At 40.2% G+C, this 20,788-nt stretch overlaps 1 protein-coding gene across 2 annotated transcripts; it reads right to left on the reverse strand.

Moving 5' to 3' along the window:
- On the reverse strand, positions 1 to 14,631 carry rpe (ribulose-5-phosphate-3-epimerase). Of its 2 annotated transcripts, XM_034573688.1 has the most exons (7): positions 14,622 to 14,631; positions 3,446 to 3,589; positions 2,201 to 2,280; positions 1,927 to 2,066; positions 1,620 to 1,754; positions 765 to 851; positions 1 to 667 (listed from the first exon to the last, which is right to left on the reverse strand). In XM_034573688.1, exons 2-7 carry the CDS (start codon positions 3,565 to 3,567, stop codon positions 545 to 547), a joined length of 687 nt encoding a protein of 228 aa, XP_034429579.1. In that variant the 5' UTR covers positions 3,568 to 3,589; positions 14,622 to 14,631; the 3' UTR covers positions 1 to 544. The 2 variants fall into 2 exon arrangements, with proteins under 2 accessions (XP_034429579.1, XP_034429577.1); XM_034573686.1 differs by lacking the exon at positions 14,622 to 14,631 and having other exon boundaries at positions 3,446 to 3,631.
- Positions 14,632 to 20,788: the final 6,157 nt, after the last annotated feature.

Raw genomic sequence — 20,788 nt, forward strand, 5'->3', positions numbered from 1 at the left:
ATGACTTGAGTCTTTTTAATCTGCAAAACCAAATCTCATGGATTTCAGTAGAGTAGAATATCTTTGCTCAGTAGCACAGCAGAGAATGGTCCATTTCAACAAGACAGCAAAAGAGCACAGCAGTTATATGAAAAATGATTTCAGATGTAAAACAGAAGATAATGTCCTTGGGTTATGTTAGTTCCATAATTTATACTTAAGACTTATATTCAGGAATGTTTACAGACGTGAAATCGGCGTAACCTCAGCTCCAGTCTGGAAAAGACGAGACTCACTTTGACTAAACCGCTCAGAGGCTGTGTCAGGACAGGATTTAGTTTTGTAGAGGCACGATGCAGCTTCACTCACACCACAGTGATTTAGGTTTCACCATCAGCTCACGCCTCCACTGAGGCTCCCCTTTGCTCTGACTGTGAACCCCTCCACCCTGACCTCTGCCCCCCAGAAATGTCCGTAATGAGTCTGTTCCTCTGGCTGTTGTGGTGTGTGGCTTGGATTGGTTAGAGTGTCACCATGGGGATCTCCAGAGGACACAGGACACATCTCAGCGGTCCAGCGAGCGTTTCTGGATGGCCTCGGCCACCACCGTGCGGAGAAGAGCGATAACAGAACGGGGGTCGTCGTTGCCAATCACAGCGCTGCCTGACACAATCATGTTGGCCCCTGCCTGGAGCAAACATGAGAATACACAAAATAAAGGAGAATATTATTGAGAGTTGTTTTTGGTGGTTGAATTAATAGGCTGTACTGTTTGTGTTCATTACCTCTGCACACTTGTGAATGGTGTCAGGGCCGACTCCTCCATCTACTTCAATGTCCAATGAAGGGAACTGACTCCGCAGCCAGCTCACCTGGTCACAAGACACAGAGATTAAAATCTGCTGAGCACCATTTCTACTACACAATCTTCAGATATTAGAAGGATTGCAGAGAGACACAGGGCTGCAGGTTAAAGTACAAACATCCTCCTCCACCCAGACTGAAACACTAGTCAGACAAAGTCCTGTGATCTGATGTGGACAGTTACAGTGACGATACGCAATTTGTGTGTGGTTCTTACGTAAAATAACTGTTTCTGTGTGGTTTAGCAGAAATGTTTGTGGACCTCGAGTCTCACATCATTGTGACACTTTACACGACTCTTTCGAAACTTCAGTCTTTAACTTTAGAGTGTCTGATCTGCTCCACGGTTATTTTGACTCTGCTTTGCACTTTTTTTAATCTTGATTACATATCACAGACCAGGTCTAAACTCTTCATTCTCCTCTAACAGAAACGGTTTTCAATGCACTGAATAGAAGATGAGCCTGTAAATACAATCTATAATTTAATTTTTGTCCTAATGTTCAACTTGCTTATGCTTTCTCTTTTGCCTCTTTTGTTGCCAGTTAACTGTGCAAACTGTTGTCTTTTTATCAATGCACTGCACATGGGATACATCCTTTAGCCGGCACATGTAATGTTATGGTATACTTCCGTGAAAAGCAAAATATTGGCCATATAGATGATTTAAATGATACAAACGAGCAGCTGGTTATGTTCAATGTTTGATAATGCTGTTATTTAAGAGGAGCTGATTTACTGTTTTGTTCGATTTGAAGTTTAGTTTGTGTCTTTACCTTGGGCATCATGTCCTCCATGAACTTCTGTCCTCCAAAGCCAGGTTCAACAGTCATGACCAGAGCCATGTCAATTTGGTTTGCCCAGGGAGCCAGTTCCTCCACCGCTGTACCAGGTTTTATGGCCAAACCCACCTGCAATAATAATCACTCGTCAATAAGAGTCGTGATAAAAATCTCAGAAAAAATCTGCGTTTATGTTTAAATATATATATATTTCTTAACTTTCTTACTTAGTGACATTTTACATGACACCCTCTGCTGTGAGTTCAATTCTGCCTGTCGGGGGAGCAGAATCGTTTCTCACCTTCATGCCGCTCTCTCTTATCTCCTTGATGAGGTTTCCAGCGTTGCTCGTGGCCTCTAAGTGGAAAGTGTACTGGTTGGCTCCTGCTGCAGCCATGGGCTTCACCCACTGCTCCGGCCGAGACACCATCATGTGCATGTCTGCAACATCAACACTGTCACAGTTACTGCACGCCAACACACAGCAGAGCCATTCTTCGTTCAATCCAAACGGGATAATTGGGTTACATTGTAAAGTCAATTATACGTGAGGGTGTTTTGTTTCTTGTTCTCACCAAAGAAGGCTTCCTGAACGCTTGACTTCCTCAGGCTCTCCACCATGGGATGACCAAATGTGATATTAGGGACAAAATGCCTTGAAAGGGAAACAAAACCAGACATTTAACACAACGCAGGTGTTGGGACATTTTCACAACTTGCTCAACAGTTGCAAAGTGCCGGAAGCTCATCTCTGCCTGTGAAAGGAGAAGAAGATGAAGTCTGAATTTTGAAATTAAAAAGTCAAGACAGAAAGTTGTTATGAGAGACCAACTCATAGTTATGAAATAGTTAATCAAAAATATGAGATAGTAAGTCATTACTGTGTGTTGATAAGTATTTTTTTGAGATGCTACGTCAGTATTTTTAGACACTAAGTCATTACTTTAAAATACTTATTCATTATTTTGAGATATTAAGTTATTTTGAAATGCTAAGTTGTTATTCGAGATATTTAGTCACTGTTTTCAGAAACTAAGCCATTATTTTGAGATGTTTACTTGTTATTTTATGATACTAAGTCAAAATTTGGTAGATTCTAGCCAAGTATTTGGAGATACTAAATTTAAGATTATCAAGGTGAGATACTAAATAATAATTATTATTCATTATTTTGAGATACTAAGTTATTATTCTGAGTTTGTAAGTCATTATTCTGACATATTAAATCATCATTTTGAGATACTAAGTTATTATTTTGAGATAGTAGCCCAAGTTCTTTTAGTTAGTCAATCATTATTTAGTTAGTTAGTAAGTCATTTGTTTTTTAAACCAACTCATTATTTTGAGTAACTGAGTTGTTACTTGAAATTATCAAGTTGTATTTCGTCACTGAGTCATTATTTTAAGATGCCAAGTTAGTTTAAATAACTGAGTCATTATTTTGAGAAAGTTTCTCTTTAGGGTGACTCATCGTGTTTGATCTTTAATAACAAAGTGGAAGTGGTGGGCTTCCACACACGTGCCGCCTGGAGTAAGTGCAGAGGAAGAGGAGTGAGCCTGGCGGCAGGAGGAAGAGGTCAGTGAGTCTCTCGTGAGCTCAGTCTCATGTTTGACATGTTTGTAAAGACTCACTGACAAACAATTCAACCACAAACATCCACTTATAAACACCAGCTCCCCCAGATTAACCTCTCACATGCTAACTTAGCTTAGCCAACTTTAGCTCTCTCTCTCTCTCTGTAGTGCTGAACTTAGACCGCTAGTCGTTAGCATGCTAGTTTATGTGGGTGGGGGGGGGGCTAAGCACCGGTAGCACTGACCCATCCATGACGTCCAGGTGCAGGTAGTCCGCTCCGCACTCCATCATCCGCACGCACTCGCTGCCCAGACAGGACAGGTCGCTGCTCAGGATGGACGGACCGATCTTCGCACTGTACGCCATGCTGTCCGTGTGTGTGTGTGTGAGTGAGTGAGGAGGCTAACACCAGCTACAGTTAGCCATGACACGAAGCACCACTTCCGCTGGTGACCTTCAAGGTAAAACCCACAGGGAGTCATCTAAAAGAAATGTGAAGTTTAAAATACAAAAGTTGTCCTATGTCTTACCCAGAGGAGGGTTGTTTCACGTGAGCTACATTTGAAGCTGAAATAAATCAAAACAGGTCTGAAAAAAAGGCTGTGATAGATCATCTACAGATTATGGGATAGATTTGTAAATGTGTTTTTTATTGTTAATATGCAATTACGCTACTATGGAAAGCATTTGTAGCCATTATCTAAGAAAACCTATGCAATAATAATAATATTTAGTGTACATGTTCTGTTTCTATATTTCCTTGCATTATATATATATATAGTATGCAATTGTATGATAAAACATGTAACAATTAAATGATCATGTCATTTATTCCTGTTTTACTTTGACCATTTTATCTTCCACCATTTATGTCCAAAAAGTTATCTAATTTTATATTTTTAATAATAACATTGCTAATATGAATTGATAAAATGTTCAAATATACAATTTACACCATTTTACATCATTTTTCCTGCAGGCTCAAGAAGTTTTACTTTGAGGCTCATTTTTTTAAAAGCACCAGGTAACAGTGGGTAACTTCACAGTTGTTGTCTATTGACCATGTTCCCGGAATCACACGCTTCCTTCTTCAAACTGAGACAATGCTTACATTTCAACACTAGATGGCGCACATAGGTCATATACAGTCTGTATAGTATAGTAGATTAGAGCAATAAGGTCCTCTGACAGCATGTGGGGTAAAAACGGTGAATAATACTTTTACGTCTTTTGCACAAGAATATTTCTCTGCAGAACTTTAGGCTAAGACATTTTCTGTGAAATCATAAATCTGTGATCACAACCTAAAAATGTCACCTGGGTTGGATCTAGTATTAATAGGACCGTTTGTTGGATTACATAGGACGCGGTTTTGTAATTGGCATATTGTGTTTAGTAGGACAAACTTCTAGTGATGTAGGCCACTATGGAGAAGACATTGTTTTCTTTCTGTATTTTGCGCATTGATTGAGATTTCACAGACTTATTCTCATCTGTCCCCTCCATCTGTCTCTTTCGTTCTTTGACGTATTTATTTGAAAATATATGTTTGATAGTTCAATGGCCTCCGAGGAAAATGTTTTTTTCACAGATGGTATGTGAGGACACATGCAGACTGTAATAATATGAAGTTTAGATAAAAAGGGTTTATTGATAACAGCAGTTTGCTCGATCTGGATGGAGAACAGGTCAGGCCGCAGGGTTATTACTGTTCGCCAGAGACCTGTGATTCATATATTCCTCTAAAGTACGAACCAGAAATGTGGAAAAAATTATTAGTTGCACACTTTCCATGTGTTACCTGACATCAACTTAAAAACAAACCAATGACAAAATAGACCAAACAAAACGCAAAATAGTTATGAACAAACATGTTTTTTAAAATCATTTATGACTGTGATTTATGATTTAATTTTTACTGTTAGTTGAATCAAGGTTGTGTGGATAGACATAATGAAATATGCTTAAGTTTTAATCAGTCCCAGATGTCTCTGTATGTCTGCATGATTTATACGTAATGATATTTTAGCTCCCACATTTCGGTGTCATCATTACTCCTCAGAGAGATAATGTTTCAGGTGCCTTTACGACACGTTTACAATTCTCCCTCCTCTGATTTGTTCGTCAGCACCTTGGACGCAGTCCACTGAGATGTTGTTATTTTATACAAGTGTGTGAGTAAGTTTCAGTGATTTATAAGGAGCAGAAGGCAGAGGTTTTTAAACAGCCTGTCGGCAGCGCCCGGTCTGCTGATCCCCGGCTCCCACAAAGACCCTCACTCATATCTCCAGATTGGCTAAACAGAATCTGGCATTTATGAGTTTTTGCCCACGTCCTCCATTACTGAGGCAATGATGTAAACGCTGGTGGCACGGTGCACAAGAAGATATGATATATGCAATCTTTGAGTGGGGTTGAAGCAAAGTAAGTTGGTGTTGCAGAGAAGTGGGGCCTCATGAGTCTCTGGGGAAGGTAGTGAAAAATAAAGCTTCAGGCTTTGATGGTCGTTTTGTGGAGCGGTGCCATAGCTGCGAGGGGCCGAGTTTGATTCATCCGTCCGTACTGTACAAGCTCCACATGCTCCCTCTCTGTACAAAGTGTTTCTCTGATTCCTGTGGGTTGATAAGAAGATCCCTGCAGCTCATTCAATAATGAGTCACTTACTGGGACTATATTTAGAAATGTACGTGCGGGCCGATAGTCCACTTCCACTGGACCGATGCACTGCCCGACCTGATTGACGTGTTTGTGTTTAGTCTTTAATAGGCCTCATTCTTTTTCCTGCAGACGCCACCAGGACGCATTTGTCACCTTTACTGTAAACAGCTTAAGTGCTGCTCACATTATTTCAGTCGAGCCCAGGCTCCTGTTTACTGGAGGTCCCCATTAAATACACCTTTTTTTGGGTTCGGTGCAGGAGGAACAACTTCGGAATGTGACTTGCAATCATTTTTAAGATGCTATCAAGCTGCTCTCTATAGCTCATTGTTGGCATATTCTCAATTTAAACACACTCCAGAACAGGCCTATAGCAGCGCTGTGCTGTCAAATATAATCACATAGTTTCCTGATGACACTGACGTGTATAGAAACAGAATAAGAGGGGTTTTCCGAAAGCACTATAATATGAAATGTAAACAAGAACTTAAATATTCTTTAAATACATATAACACAGTTCTCACGCACTGTAAAATTTCCCATTATTCTGAGTTGTATGCATTTATTCTTTATAGATCCTGTGCATTAAAAAGCAGCCTTTAATCCCTTAATTGCATTTTAAGTCTAGCCACTTTTAATTTGAATGGCAGAGGGCGAAAAACCCTTCACGGATTTAATGGCAGAAGTTAAAGAAATTATTTGGTTGATCAAGATACAAAAGTGTGTGTGTATGGGTGTGTGTGCTTGTCTTTCTATAGTTTGTGTGTCTGTGAGGACATTTTGACTTTGTGAGGACATTTTGACTGGTCCTCACAAATTTTAATGGTTTGAGGGTTAAGTGTGTCATGATACTACATTGTTAGGTTTAGTTGGGATGGTTAAGGTGGTTAAAGTTAGGGTAAGGGGCTAGGGAATGCATTATGTAAATGAGTGTCCTCACAACTATAGAAGGACAAGTGTGTGTGTGTGTGTGTGCGCGCGTGCGTACGTACGTGTGGCTACTTCTTCACGGCTTGTGAAATACAGTGTTTGCAGCGTGATCCTAATGAGCTTGTGGATAAAAGATTTCTTGTTAAATGCGTTCCTGCATCTCAGTCATCTGTGGAGACAATTAAAAAGCGTCTTTTCATCCGCTCGTTGGGACGCTCGGGAGCTGATGCTGATAAACGCTGAAGCTTAATCAATTCCATTCCCAGTCGACTGAATTAGTGTGTGTTCATTTTTCATACATATACAGGGTATAACTACATATGTTTGGAGTTTCAAGTTGCTGAACTGCCAAAGTAGTTTAATGTCCTAGTGTGAGTGTTCTTCTTTTAAAGCAACACTATGTAACCTTTTATTTAACCTTAAAATTGCAGCTTCAAAACTAATTTGATGCTACACTGACATGGAAAAGAGAGAGTGCTGCTTTCATTCCCACTCCTCGCCTTGAATACCTCTTTTTGCTCTTTGATCAGATACGATGAGACACCGCCATCTTGTGCATTTGGAGCCAGAGTCTTCACAATAAGGATCGGGGGATGGAGACGCACTTACGAGGTCTCATCATTGCACACACTCCACCAGTCAGTCTCAGCTGAAGATCATGATGTGTCGCCCCATTCTTATAGCATCAAGTAAGTCATTAAAACTTAACTTATCTGACAAATTAGCACTTGAACAAATATCAATGTATTAGGAACGACCTAAAATGGCAGAAACCATCTTTGAGGAAAAAAAAATTTAAACTGCTGCCAGCCACCAGGGGGCAATCGAGATGCTTCACTTTTGGTGAGCTGTCATGGCGCCCATCTTTATATACAGTCTATGGATATGATCTCCTGTGAGAAATGTTTAACTGACTTATAGTCGCAGCTTAAATTACCACAAGTTTAAGAGTAATGCTGAACTATAGCTTACTTAAAAAATATAAAATGAGGAGTCATTAAAAAACAGTATTTATCTCCAAAATTCACGAGGACATTTTACAAATATTCTAACTATACAGTTTGGTGTATTTGTTACAGCACAGCTCTTCTGGTTCAGGGGATCATGGGTAGCATCCATCCTTCACTTGTGTTTCAGTTCAGTGAGTGGGACGACACAGTCAGCGCTCGAGTCAACAGATTGATACTTTGTTTTTTCTCTGCACAAAAACCACTTACTGGCTGTTGCTCAGTAGAAGTTACATAGTGCTGTATTAAACTAATATTTGTTTCCTCACCTCGGTGTTGCCACAGGGGTTCAGGCCTTTTTGTTTTCACTGAGTTGGCAGTGACTTCACCGGCGCTTTCACTCGTGTCCCTGGGGGTTTAGATTTAAACATTTCATAATAAACTGCTACACAGCAGTGAGTTTTCAACATGTTTGAACTCGTCTAACAGTTTTTTGAAGGGCATCATTCGCCAAGTATGAGTTAATTTATCTAGTAAAAAAAATTCCAAGGTCTGTTTCAATTGAGAACGTATACGTACCAAAAAAAACCAACAACATCCTATGTTAGAATTGTTAATCTGCAGAGGAAATGCTGTGTTGATTTCATATGGGAAGGAATTCCTGTGTGTGCTAAGTGATCTTCAAGATGTGTACATTTGTATTCAGCAGTATATGAGCTGTAACCTGGGGTAAGTTGGGCTCATCTGACCTTTAACCTCTGCAACAGAAGACAGGAACAGGAACGGAGACACGACGTGCTGCTGCTCTTTTCTCTTTTTTTCTTTTTTCCTGGGCAGTTGTTGATTATTAAGAATTTGGTTCGACTCCAAACTTTTCATGTATTATCTTGATTGAAACCTTCCGCCTGCTTCCTGCCTGCAGCTGACTCCGGCCTCCTGAGCAAATAGATAGCGATAAACCAAGCGTCCTTTGATGGTCGGAAGGAGAGTGCGGAACGTGTCCTTGCAGCCTCTCCCTTCCTGGGCTTTATGTCATCGTGGTCGGGGTCCATACGTGGGGAGGAAAGGGTGGGACGCGTTCTACCTTTTCTGTTTTCATGTTTCTCCTCCTGCCAAGGTGGGGTCAAGAAGAGAATGTTTGTGTACCTTTTAAGATGCTCGATGGGGAAACAGGTGAGTATCTGACGGTGGGATGTGTGTATAGATGGAGGATTAAACAAGTACATCAGCTCTTTACATCCTTTACATCCTGTAAACTGTGACTTTATAGGCTGACGGAGCAGAGGGAGGTAGAGAAAGTAAGACTAGGAGAAAAATGATAGAAATCCGAACATTGGATCAATTCAGAATATACTTTCCCCTTGAAAGGCCTGTTTTCTAAGCTTTCTGTCTGTAACTGTTATGCTGTCAATATGCAGCTGGACCTTATTAAACTGTTCACATCACAACTCAAAACACATCTGTTTGTATCACGCTACCACATAACATCGTGTTCATCCCTCACTGATCAGATTTAACATTTGTTTTTCCTTCTAGTCTCTTGTGTTCACATTTGTTGAGCTATCAGCTTTCTATGCCCCTTAACCAGGTTTATAACCTTGGTTTTACTTTTGAACTATTCTCGTGTCCCATATGTTGTATTCATTGGTGTTTGTGTCTCCTAATCTCATTGTAACGCTTGGTTTTACTTGAATTATTTGTGTTTATTTATTGTAAGGTGTCCAAGACCCATCGCCTGCAATGATTAACCACGTAAAACTGAAACTTTGGACCCTGGAAAACTAAAGCTGAAGTCTTTGTTTGTGCTGCTTGAGCTGTGGTTGCAGCTGCAGATTTATTTTAGTGTGTATTTGGATATCTTGTGCCAGGCAATTAAAAGCACATAAAAATAAAGTCAGAAATCAGTCGAGCGGAGCTTTAATATCAACATATTCACGCTGTCACATGTTTTCTTGCCCCATGACAAATCTGCAAGTGTCATCAGCTTTACGTCCATTATTTAAACAGCGTTAAATCGATTTGTCCTGTGGCTCGTATTCTTTGACTTGACCTCAACCTAACTGCTCTGACCACAACACACTTCAGAGCACTATAGTGGCTGGCATTTAACAGTAATAGCCTCTGCCCTCTGGGGAGAAGTGGACCCTTCCAAAAGTCATAAATTAGTGCTTTACGATGGACAAAGTGTCACTTCAAAAGACCAGAAATTGGACCACAGGGGTGCTGGTTCCATTTCTAAATGACAAGATGAAGTGATTAAAAAAACCACACAGATTTATTCAGAATTGTTATTTATTTAAGACCTGTAGCCCACTGAGTCAGTTTACTTGAGGAAAGCTTACCTCCCGACGGATTTAATCTTTAATATGTGAAGATTGTGGATGCTGAAAAAAGCCAGGTTTAATATTTTCTCACAACATGTGCTCGCAGAGTGCAGGGTTATCTTTATGAAAACAGGAAATCCATTTCTAATAAAACAGCCTTTTGAGCTCAGACAGTCTGAGATTTATTTATATATAATGTATTATATTTATTCATTCATATTCAAGCTGGTATAATCCTCTATTTGGCATCATTTCCTTTGTGCTGAACTCTATGTTATGTTCAAATAAATAATGAAATAATGTTGTAAAAAAATAATTCAAATATATCTTTTTTCACTTTTTACCCTTTACTTTAAAAAAGTAAAGGATAAAAAGTTTGCATTTGATGCCTGTTTAATCTTATCTGGCAACAAATCTGAAAGTAAGAGGTTATTTGTCTTATGTGCAGGTTGAACTTTACAGAGCATTTCTCTGCAATAAAGACACACGTGCAGAAACTCTTTGGCACAGAGGGTCCATCTCTTTTTTGAGAAAATAAACCAGTTGCAAGAAAAAAAGTGAGAACAAAACTGCTGTATCACATGATCCCAGTAGGAGCATGAACCTTTACCCCATCTGGTGTCTCCAACAGCTGTTGGACCCACTGCGGAGAGCGCTAAAGAGGGGCGAGCAGCATCAATAATATTTTCTCGAAATCCTCGTCCTCGCATTAAGAGTCATTCGGGGATTTCAACACTGCAAGAAAAGTAACACAGATGGAGTCACATGAACTACAAAGTCCAACATTTACACTGTGAGACGTTATCAGTTCAAACTTAAAATCCGTTTAACTGGCAGAGGAAACAAGTCTGCTAAAAGTTGAAGGGTATTGTTACAATAAGTTTTCAATCCTAGGGAGATTAAACTAATTGTTAGAGAGTTGGCATGTTGCTCAGGATCTTACAGCTGTCGGGGGACTTCACCCACAAGCAATGAAACTTCAGAAAGTTTGTTCTAAAATACTTAGGACAGAAGAAAATTTACTTTGTTACTGTACTTAAATACATTATTCATGTATCTGTTCTTCACTCATTTAGATTTAGTTTGTGATGCTTTTCACTTTCCACTACATTTATCAGCAAATATCTGTACTTTCTACTACACTACATGTTTACGAAGCATAGTTACATGTTCACAATGGTTTTTTAATATATTTGTGAAACTAATGAATAACAAGAGGGAATTGATCCACTGAACCAATCAGAGCGGGCAGGTGACATTAGACTCCGCCTCCTGCAGCAGCAGAATCATTGGTGAAGAAACACAGTCATAATGATGTTATAGACTGTTGCATTGTGGGAATAGACTACACTCGGAAGGTACTTCTTAATCTTTTCATTAAATTTGTACTTTTTAATACTTTGAGCATATTGAAAAGCAAGTACTTACTTTTGCTCAAGTTGAAAAGTTAATGTGATGCTTTAACTTTAATACATTTTTGTCTATTTATTTGTACTTTTACGTACGCAAAGAGTATTACTTCCACCAATTAAAGGTGAAACTAAAAAATAGTTGGCTCTTCAGCTGGAACTTTAACTTCCCCTTTTGTCATTTGTTTGTTTGTTTTAGTATTTTTATTAGATGAGCGTGTGACTCAGATAATGTCACTTAGAATCAGGCTATTTCAGAGGCAACCATCCATCAATAATAAATGTCAGGTTTTCAAAATAAGAGAGTTGTGGCTTTCTCTCCTGGTTCCCCTTTGTTAATCAAAGTAACCTTTGTGGTTTCAGGAACTCTCACTGACATACTTTAATAACTACAGGGTGAAATTAATATGTATATAATAATAGTAATAATTCACAATGTAATACAGCCATGTGACATGACACACTGAGCTATTGTGCAACACCTTGCTGTTTATCTTAAAAAAAGACAAAGGGCCATATGAAATGATATCAGCTCTGAAATGCAATAAACAGCAAATTTATGGAGGCCGTCTCTGTAAGAACATCACACCATGGATTCCTGTTCAACTCTACACCCTCTTCATTCTTGGCAGCGAAATGTGTGTGTGGTTGCCAGGGGAAATTGCTCATTCCATTATAAAAGGGACCCATGTGAGCTATTCCATAGACTTCCATACACATCCTGACAAAGTGTTGTCCCTCTGTCCAATTAACCTCACACAGAGAATGGCCGGAAGTGAGCGCGGGAGTGTGATGGGTTACGGCCCCCTCGAGACGGAGACCTTTGAGAGCACCTCATTAACGTCTCGACCAACCGAGTGATTTCGTTTAGCCTTTAGATATCCTTTGAGGTATTTGCTCTTCTTTTATTCAGCCTTTCCTGCTGCTGGTTGGCAGCATAGAAGGATAATATTGACTTTACTGATGTGTTTTTGTTTGTATGGGAATGCTCCAGGCTTTGGCTGGCGCTGGCCTCTTCGAGTGGCTTACCAGAGGGGTCGGGCAGATAGCCAGCATGTACAGTACAGCAGAGAATAATGGACTCAGCTATACTGGTCTGCTCATCAGGGGGAAAAAATCTCCTATACAAGATACAAGCTACTATACTTTGGGTTAGCGCACATGCATTTAGCCATAATACAATAACTGCATTTAAGTCACTGCTGTCCATGAAATGCAAGTAGAGGAGTTTAATAGATTTCAGCGATTAATGGAGCAAAACTTTTGGTTTCCTGAAGTCTGAGTGAAGTGAACTCCACAGAGGGATGTTCACGTGTAACATCGTCTTAACCAGGAGTCGTCAAATGGCATTGAAAAAGAGGGAGAGAGCGAGAGAAAGAGAAAGAGAAATGCATGGCTCGTAGCTGAGGTGCAAGGATCAGCGGGCGCTCGGCCAGCAGATTCCATGAGCTGCACTCCATCAACAGGAATGGAGGCACGATTAGGGAGTTCTACTATAAAAAAAAAAAAGAAAGAAAAATCCACGCGAGCCTTGACAAATCTTTTTTCTTACTAATGCAGAAACTATCCGAGAGACGCTGGCAGGTTTGGAGAAGATCCACCCAGCGATGAAGCTTAGTTAAAGTAACAAATCAATGTTATTTTTCAAGCTGTGACAGGATGTTCCCTGATTAGGTTATATAAGGTCGGGCAGGGGCGAGTAGAAGCTGTTAGAGCTTCATTAGGGTGGATTTTCCATAAGTAAAAGAACCAGTCCTGTGTTTATAACTCATTTAATTACATGAGTAACCTTGAAACTTGAAGGTTAACTTTTCATCTTTTATTACAGCAGTTGTTTTTCTAACGAATATTTGAAATTGTGAGGAGCAAAGAAAAGGTTAATAATGTGGGGGGAAAAACTGCTTGTGTACTTTCTATCTTTCTTCTAACTTGGATGATTTAAAACTTATTTTTAGGGCTGGGAGATAAAAGAAATTTCAAGAACAATATCAATAATTGATCATTTCAATAATTAACAAATAAATAATCACAGTATAATTTTTGTCAATAGCAATGTAACAACACTCCAATTCTGATCGATTTGTTTATGCATCGTGCAAGTAGGTACAGCAGGAGGTATAACACATCGGTGAACTACCTCAGAGTCTTAAAACTTACAAGAAACAATAATGTACATAATTTTGGGCCTTATCACCCAACCATACTTTCCAATATAATAAACATTTTTATTTAGAATTTTTGGCTGGTTTTGACCAAGGCTAACTGTGTTCCCAGTCTTTGTACTAAGCTAAGCTAACCGGCAGCTATTGCATCAATATTAACCATACAATATGAGAGTGGTATAGCAAGTTTGAAATAATCTAACGCTAAGAAAATGAATGTGCATCATGTCCCAAATGTCTACGTTTTAGTTTGAAAAACATTGCAGTACTGAATGCACTACTAAAATCACCATTTAACCTTCTATAAACTTAAAAATACTGGAACATTCCTCATGACATTCATTATGTCATCTAAATAAATACCCCTTTGTTTTGTTGGGAAAAAAAACCTTGTTTGTTCTCTTAAAAGGAATTCTGATGTTAAAATTGATATTATTTTCATTTTGCTTTTCTGCTTCCAAATATATTATCATAATGCAAGTCTTGTTAGGAGACCACACGCATTCTGCAATGTTTCCTAGAAGACCTGAACACTATAAACAAACAAAATACCTTTACAAATGTAAGCTCTTATGTAACAATGTGATGAAGCCGAGAACAAGCAGTAACAACCACAATGGTGCTCGGGATGACTTTGGTTTATCTCGCTCCGTATCTGTAGCTGTCAGGACAGTCGTGTAAATTTGACTTGTGCATTCCTGTGGTATTAAGACATTCGTGGATCCCTGGCAGGAATTTCCCCTGCATGGCCCTCGCTGTGTTTTCTCTGCCATGTCCCTGCCGTGCCTCTGGAGGTGAGGTAAAGTTCAACCTCACCAAATCTGGAATCTGAAAGAGCATCTTTATTTTTCAGGGATACATGATGTTTCTCCACACTGCTCTTGGCACTCGTGTCGGCCAAAAACTGTACAACACCATTAGATTCAAAGCCTCTCGCTATTAACTATTTTGTTTACTTTGGACAGGCTCCTGCAATTATAATCAAACCTGTCTCTGTGTGTGTGTGCGCGTGCTTGTGTACTTTTCAACACTGGATCTCCCAGTCGTCACACACTCATCAGTGTGCAGTGCGGACACACTGTGGGGCCAATGCAGGCCCAAACCCGCATCGGTAAAATTGTGCAGTGACACATTGCCACATTAAATAAAATTATACTAAATTATTACTAAACACACAAACTCTTCTATTAAAAACCTTCCCTCTGGATGGGGTTTTACAGTCCTGAGGTGAAGGAGAAGGTTGTTTTGTTCCAGCAGCAATCACACAGACAGAGCACTTTTATTTCACTCTCATTTTATTTTGAAATGCATAATGCAAATTTGTATGTTTTATTACATTTTATCATGTCCTGTCTGTGCTGTCTGTAACATGTCTGTCTAACGGATGCCTCTTTCTCAAACTGCAAAACAAATCAAGGGGAACAAATAAAGTAACTTGAACCTGATTGTGGCAAGATTTTAGCCACACATGTTTTTTCACCCTCTGCAGTGGGATACGTTTTTCTAACAATGGGCAGGATTCAAACCAGACACTGCCCCACCCGCACATAAAGGTCACCAACAAACTCACCAAGACACAAAGTCCTCTTCACACTAGGAGCTTCTAAGCACTCTTGGACTTCGTAATTTACTGAACTTCACAAGGACTGAATTCATAACCTCAAACCTTCCAAGCTGTCCTCAATTGGCTCGGGGTCAGACAACAGACCCTTTTTTCCAGAGCCTTTGAATGTTTGCTTTTGGTGCTGGACTTTAAAATTCACCGCAGAGTGTGATGATCAACCCAAAGAGCTCAGAATTCCAGAGCAGTCCTTTTACTTCCTCAACTGTTTGAACAAAGACATTTGAGCACCATTTTTGTTTGAGATTTTGATTCGTTCCTGTTGACGTTGGACTTCAAAATGCAATGCTTCGCACAAAGATCAAACCCACAACCGGAAGCTATAGACCAGTCATTTTGCTCTCCGATTTCACCAGTTATGCTCACTATTTTTTTAAATAATAGACTAGAATCTTAGACTTCAAACCACAACAAATAGCCTTTCCACTCACAAAGGTGGTCCCATTTTTTCCCCCTTTTGGACATCATCACCTAAAGGAAATAGTCAAAAGTTCAAAGGAAAGAGTGCACCAGTCCTTCCTTAAATAGATCATTTTATATTAGGGGACATCTTGTAACTTGTGAGATTTTATTTCTATGTGCCTCGATTAACTATGAAGTCCAACACCCAAAGTGAAGACTCAAAGGCTCTAGCTCATAAAAGAAAGATGAAAGACTGAAAATAAAAATGGAAATGGAAATGGGTTCTGGAAAGTCAAGCCAATGCGGAAGTGCCAGAAACCTCTATTCTCTCCTCCAGCAGAGGGTGACTCCACTGGTTGCAAAAATATGTCAGTTTCTATAGAAGTCTATGAGAAAAGGAGCCAAATTCTCACTTGATTTATCATGTCAGTAAACATTATGGTCCCACTTAGAGTTAAAGAGACAATAAAGACTTCAAAGTGGCAGCTCGCAAACCAATGAGTGACGTCACCGTGGGTTGACACCCGTGGTTGACACTTGAGAATGACCCAATGGCTCTTAGTGTTGTTGCTATTTCTGAAAATCAGAAATCAAAATCTCCGGCAACTTATTCAATTTTGATCTTTGACTTCCAAAGGACATACACAAAAGGTTGGTACGTTAAATTGGGTCGGGGGGGGGGGGGGTTTGGACGTTTTGAGGTCAAAGGTTCAATCACTGTGACGCTCGCTGAACTTTTTGTGACCAGAGAGAAGAGTCAAAGTCTCCAAGAAATGAAGCTCAGGTGTGCTCTGTTAAATTGCTCAGGGAATTAGAGGACCACCAAGTGTTGGGTTTGATCCTCACTCGCTGCATAGTCCAACTCCTAGAGTAAACACACAGGCTCCAACAAATCAAGTCAAGTGTCTTTTCACAACTAGCTCAAGGTGTTAAAACAGTTCACTCGCTGAATTATGAAGGCCAACATAAAAAGACTAAAGAAATACGGCTCAGGAGTGCACGTCTGACCAAATGTCTGAGGTTGTTGGAAGATTGTACAAGAACTTTGAGGTTGTGGGTTAAATCAATAGTGAATTTAAATGAAACATAGATGAAAGATTAAAGGCCTCTTACAAAGTGAATCGAGTGTCTCTGACCAAACAACTTGGTGCGTTTGAAGACTGCTTTGCACTTCTGAGGGTGAGTGCTCAGTCCACTAAAAGTTTTCAAGTATAACTAGAAAATGGCTGCAAAGTGCTCAGAGAAAAGCTCTGATTGCAATCAGTAGCTTTTGTTGGGTTGCATGAGTACATAAATGCCGGTGGAGTGACGGCTGCTTCTGTCTGTCTGCCTGTTTTTGTTACATGGAGCATTAAAACCAATACCTCGTTGATAGAACACCCACTTACCCTCTCTTACTGTTTCTAAGAGAAGAATACAAATGCTTGTTGGCAGTTATATCACAAAAGAAGACCTTGATTTGACCAGAGGTAGCGATCCATACTTGGCCTGCGTAATCCGACACTGTTGTTAAGGTAGGAATGCATGCGAGTGTGTCTCTGTGTGTCTGTGCGGGTTTGTTTCACACTGGACCTACAGTGGATCTATGTTAAATCCTTTATATAGAAAGACATAATGTGCGGTTCAACAAAACTCTGAATATATAAAGGACGAGGAGACCGGTTGGAATGACTATGGTAGTGACCACTGGGGGTATCACTTTACTGCACAGACAAAGAACATGAGACACCTGTGAATAACCTCTTCAAAAAAAGTTGAGATTCATGTCATTGCCTTAGCAACATTTCAATGTTCTCTGCTGGACTTTTTTTCCACAAATAACAGCTTGTTGCCATTGGGGGCTAATTTCCATCATTCTCTTCGGTGCCGTCTCCAGGCTGTGTTCCCCAAGTGATTTATGGGTAAACATAGACTATAATCGAGCTCACCTTGACTGCGTGAGGTTGTGTGAAAATCTTCCATAAGCGTCTGGCATATTCAGTGACGGCCAAGATCAGGAGAAGGGAGACATGGATTGAAAGGGTGAGACTCTGCCTCATTCCCGAGGGGCAGTGGTAGATATCACGTCCAGATGTGTCTGCAGGTTAGAGTGGACACTGTGATCGTTTCCTTCTGTGCCCCGAAGCTTTACTGCTGCTGCTGCACAGAATCATACTGCTTGGAAAGAAAAATTGAAGCATCCCGGCTGGTCTCTTTTAAAGCATTTACAATCAATATATTTCTATTAACAATGGACCTCTGTAGTCACAAGTACTTCCCCTCTGGTCTATAGTTGTTTTTTCCTATATCTCTATACTGTTTTTGATTATTTGTTGGGCATTTTCCACAAAAAAAACCTAAAAACCTTTTATACACTACCCCTACTGCACCACATGCTCCTTAGTTGTCAGATTAAGCGCCAACAAACTAATCCATATAAAGTCTTAGGGCAACAATCCTCCAGTCAGTGCTTATGGGGAAAAACAATGTCAAACAAATAGTAATAAAAAGGAAATGGGCTGATACCAGTCTATCATTCAATGGCAGATGTAGGGCATGTGCTGTCAAGATATTGAAAAGAAGAAAACCCATGTGCAACGCCTTTTTGATGAAGTACAGGGATGAAGCCGGCACCTTTGTTCCAGAGATAAATGCTATGTACACACCATAGATTGTATAGAACGATGAACGACGTGTCTCGACTTCTTCCTGTTGTGCAAAAAACGCTATTGACGTCATTTTGAGCCCTAGTCTGCACAGTATTGATCATATTGTGGAGAGATGGTATCAAGATCTCTCAACACACTCGATCAATAGTAAGTCTCAGTTGTCAATCCCATGGAAACCAAAAGAAACGAAGCTTACTGGAAAAACATTATTGCTTGACAGAAACCATCTTTGAGGAAAAGGTTATTTGACGTGAACTTTGACTTTTTAGTTTTGCCCATGTCCCATCCAATAACACAGAGGAGGCAAACTTTGTGACATATACTGCTGCCAGCCACCAGGGGGTGATCAGGATGATTTGGCTCCTGTTTTTGGGGAGTTGTCATATTGCCCATCTTTATAGTCTATGGGATACACGCCCAACATAATGTGTGCATGTACTGACCATTTTCAAACATCCACAAATATACATTTTACATAAGAAATCCTACGTAAAACCTCCAGTATCATGACTCTCCTCGGACTGTTGAAGTTTCCTTTTACTTTTTATTTTTGTACTTTATCCTGCTCCAGAGGCTGATTGAATTTGTGTGCACACTTCTGCTTCTATTTACAAGAATGCTGGAAGAGTTGAAAATAACTAAATCATGAAACATGATGTAACCAGGCAAAAGTTTACACGTTACACACACAGACATGTATATGATGACTTACTTGTAGAATCAGTACTCCTGATACTCCCCCTGCTCTGAGGACTGAGTTTTCTTCAGGCAGCAAGTGACAGCTCTGTCAGGACTCCTCTTACTTCCTGACTGTGAATGGAATGAGGTAATGCTGAACACTATTTTTTCCACTGCAGCTCAATGTTCCTGAAGCCAAACCGTCAATCTCTTTATCTCACCTTCATCATGCTAACGCTGCATCATGGCACACACCCAGATATGAGATTATGCACCATCGATATATTTTTTTTTCACCAGAGAAGAGTTAGGGCCGCCGCCTCCCACAAACCCTGGTACCAAAATATTCACAACACAAGCAAATACTCACATACTAACAACAAAAGCAAGTACTCACAACACAAGCACATACTCACAACATAACCAAATTCACACAACACTACCAAAGGCTAATAATATGCACGAGATAAATGCTAGGTTAAAAGCATATATTTGCAAATAACATATCTAATTCATGTGATCACAATCTCATTTTCCAACAACACTGAGGGATAGCCAACTTTTGCCCTTCACAAGAATATATGGCAAAGAGGATTAAAGCCCATGAAACAAACAGACAAGCACATAAATCAAAAAGCGAAAAAAAACACAAACTTTGTTCTTCATAACGGCAAGATAAGATAATGATCTCTGCCATTTAAGAAGAACCAGGTCATGGGAACAGGATCAGTGAAGAAGAACCTGAACATACATTAAAGTGCACAAAGAGTCCCATGACTGATGCTAATGGAAGAGCAGAGTTGATAATGTTTCTGAGGCCTGCACGCCATGCAGTCATTACACCTCAACTCGTGAGTAAAACAGGCTGAGGTTGTTTTTGCGTGGAAGCGCAAATCCACAAGTTGACAGAGATATTCTTTTAAATACTACCTTAAAGCCCACCTTAAGCCTTTTTATGAGTAAGTGTAAACACTGCTGCCACATGTTTTCAGCTGGCATGACATGCACGCACGTTTCCAGACAGGCTCGCACGGGCGGGGATTGCACACATACGCTCAGGCACATCTGCGGAACACAAGTCCTGATTAATGTGTGTAGAAGTTTGAAAGAAAGGGGCTGAGCCTTTGATATCTGTGTATCTGTGTTTTCATTACAAGGCCACCTACTCAGCACTATTTATACACTGTACTACAAACATAATCCGCATAGTGGGAGAAGCGGGAGGAGAGGAAGAGTCTGGTGAGATCGGGTGCAAAGTAGAGGGGAAAATGTGTGAGGATTTAATTAATAATGCGGATTAGCGACTGAAAATAATTACGCAGGGTAATGACAGAGAGGGAGCTGAAGTATTTAAGCTTTGAACAATGAGAAACGGCTTCTGATCGTGTCCCTGCAAGTGACCTGTGTTTTATGTTTGTTTGTATTTGTCCACTCCTGGAGGTGGTCTGTGTGCGTCCAGTCTGTGGCCTGGTGTGGATCAGGTTCGCTGCCCGTGTGTGTATCCCGGCCACGGACCCCGCACCCCCCTTGGTGGGCCGGCGTGATGGATGATGCCTGGAAGCTCCAGAGCTGCAGTGTTTTCATGTGAGTGCTGTCTGAGCACCTTCTAGACAGTTACGGATGATGGATGGATTTGGAGTTTGTGTGCATATGTGTGGATGAGTTTGGGTGTAAATGAATGACAGCCCGCTGATGACTGTTGTGTTTCAGGTGTTATTCTAGCATTATTGATTATAGGGTGACAGACATGTGAAGCAAAGCTATTTAATACTGTAGCGGAGAGAGCGCTGAAACACATGCCTACACAC

This window comes from Hippoglossus hippoglossus, chromosome 21 (genome assembly GCF_009819705.1).
Source record: "Hippoglossus hippoglossus isolate fHipHip1 chromosome 21, fHipHip1.pri, whole genome shotgun sequence".
Lineage (NCBI taxonomy): Eukaryota > Metazoa > Chordata > Actinopteri > Pleuronectiformes > Pleuronectidae > Hippoglossus > Hippoglossus hippoglossus.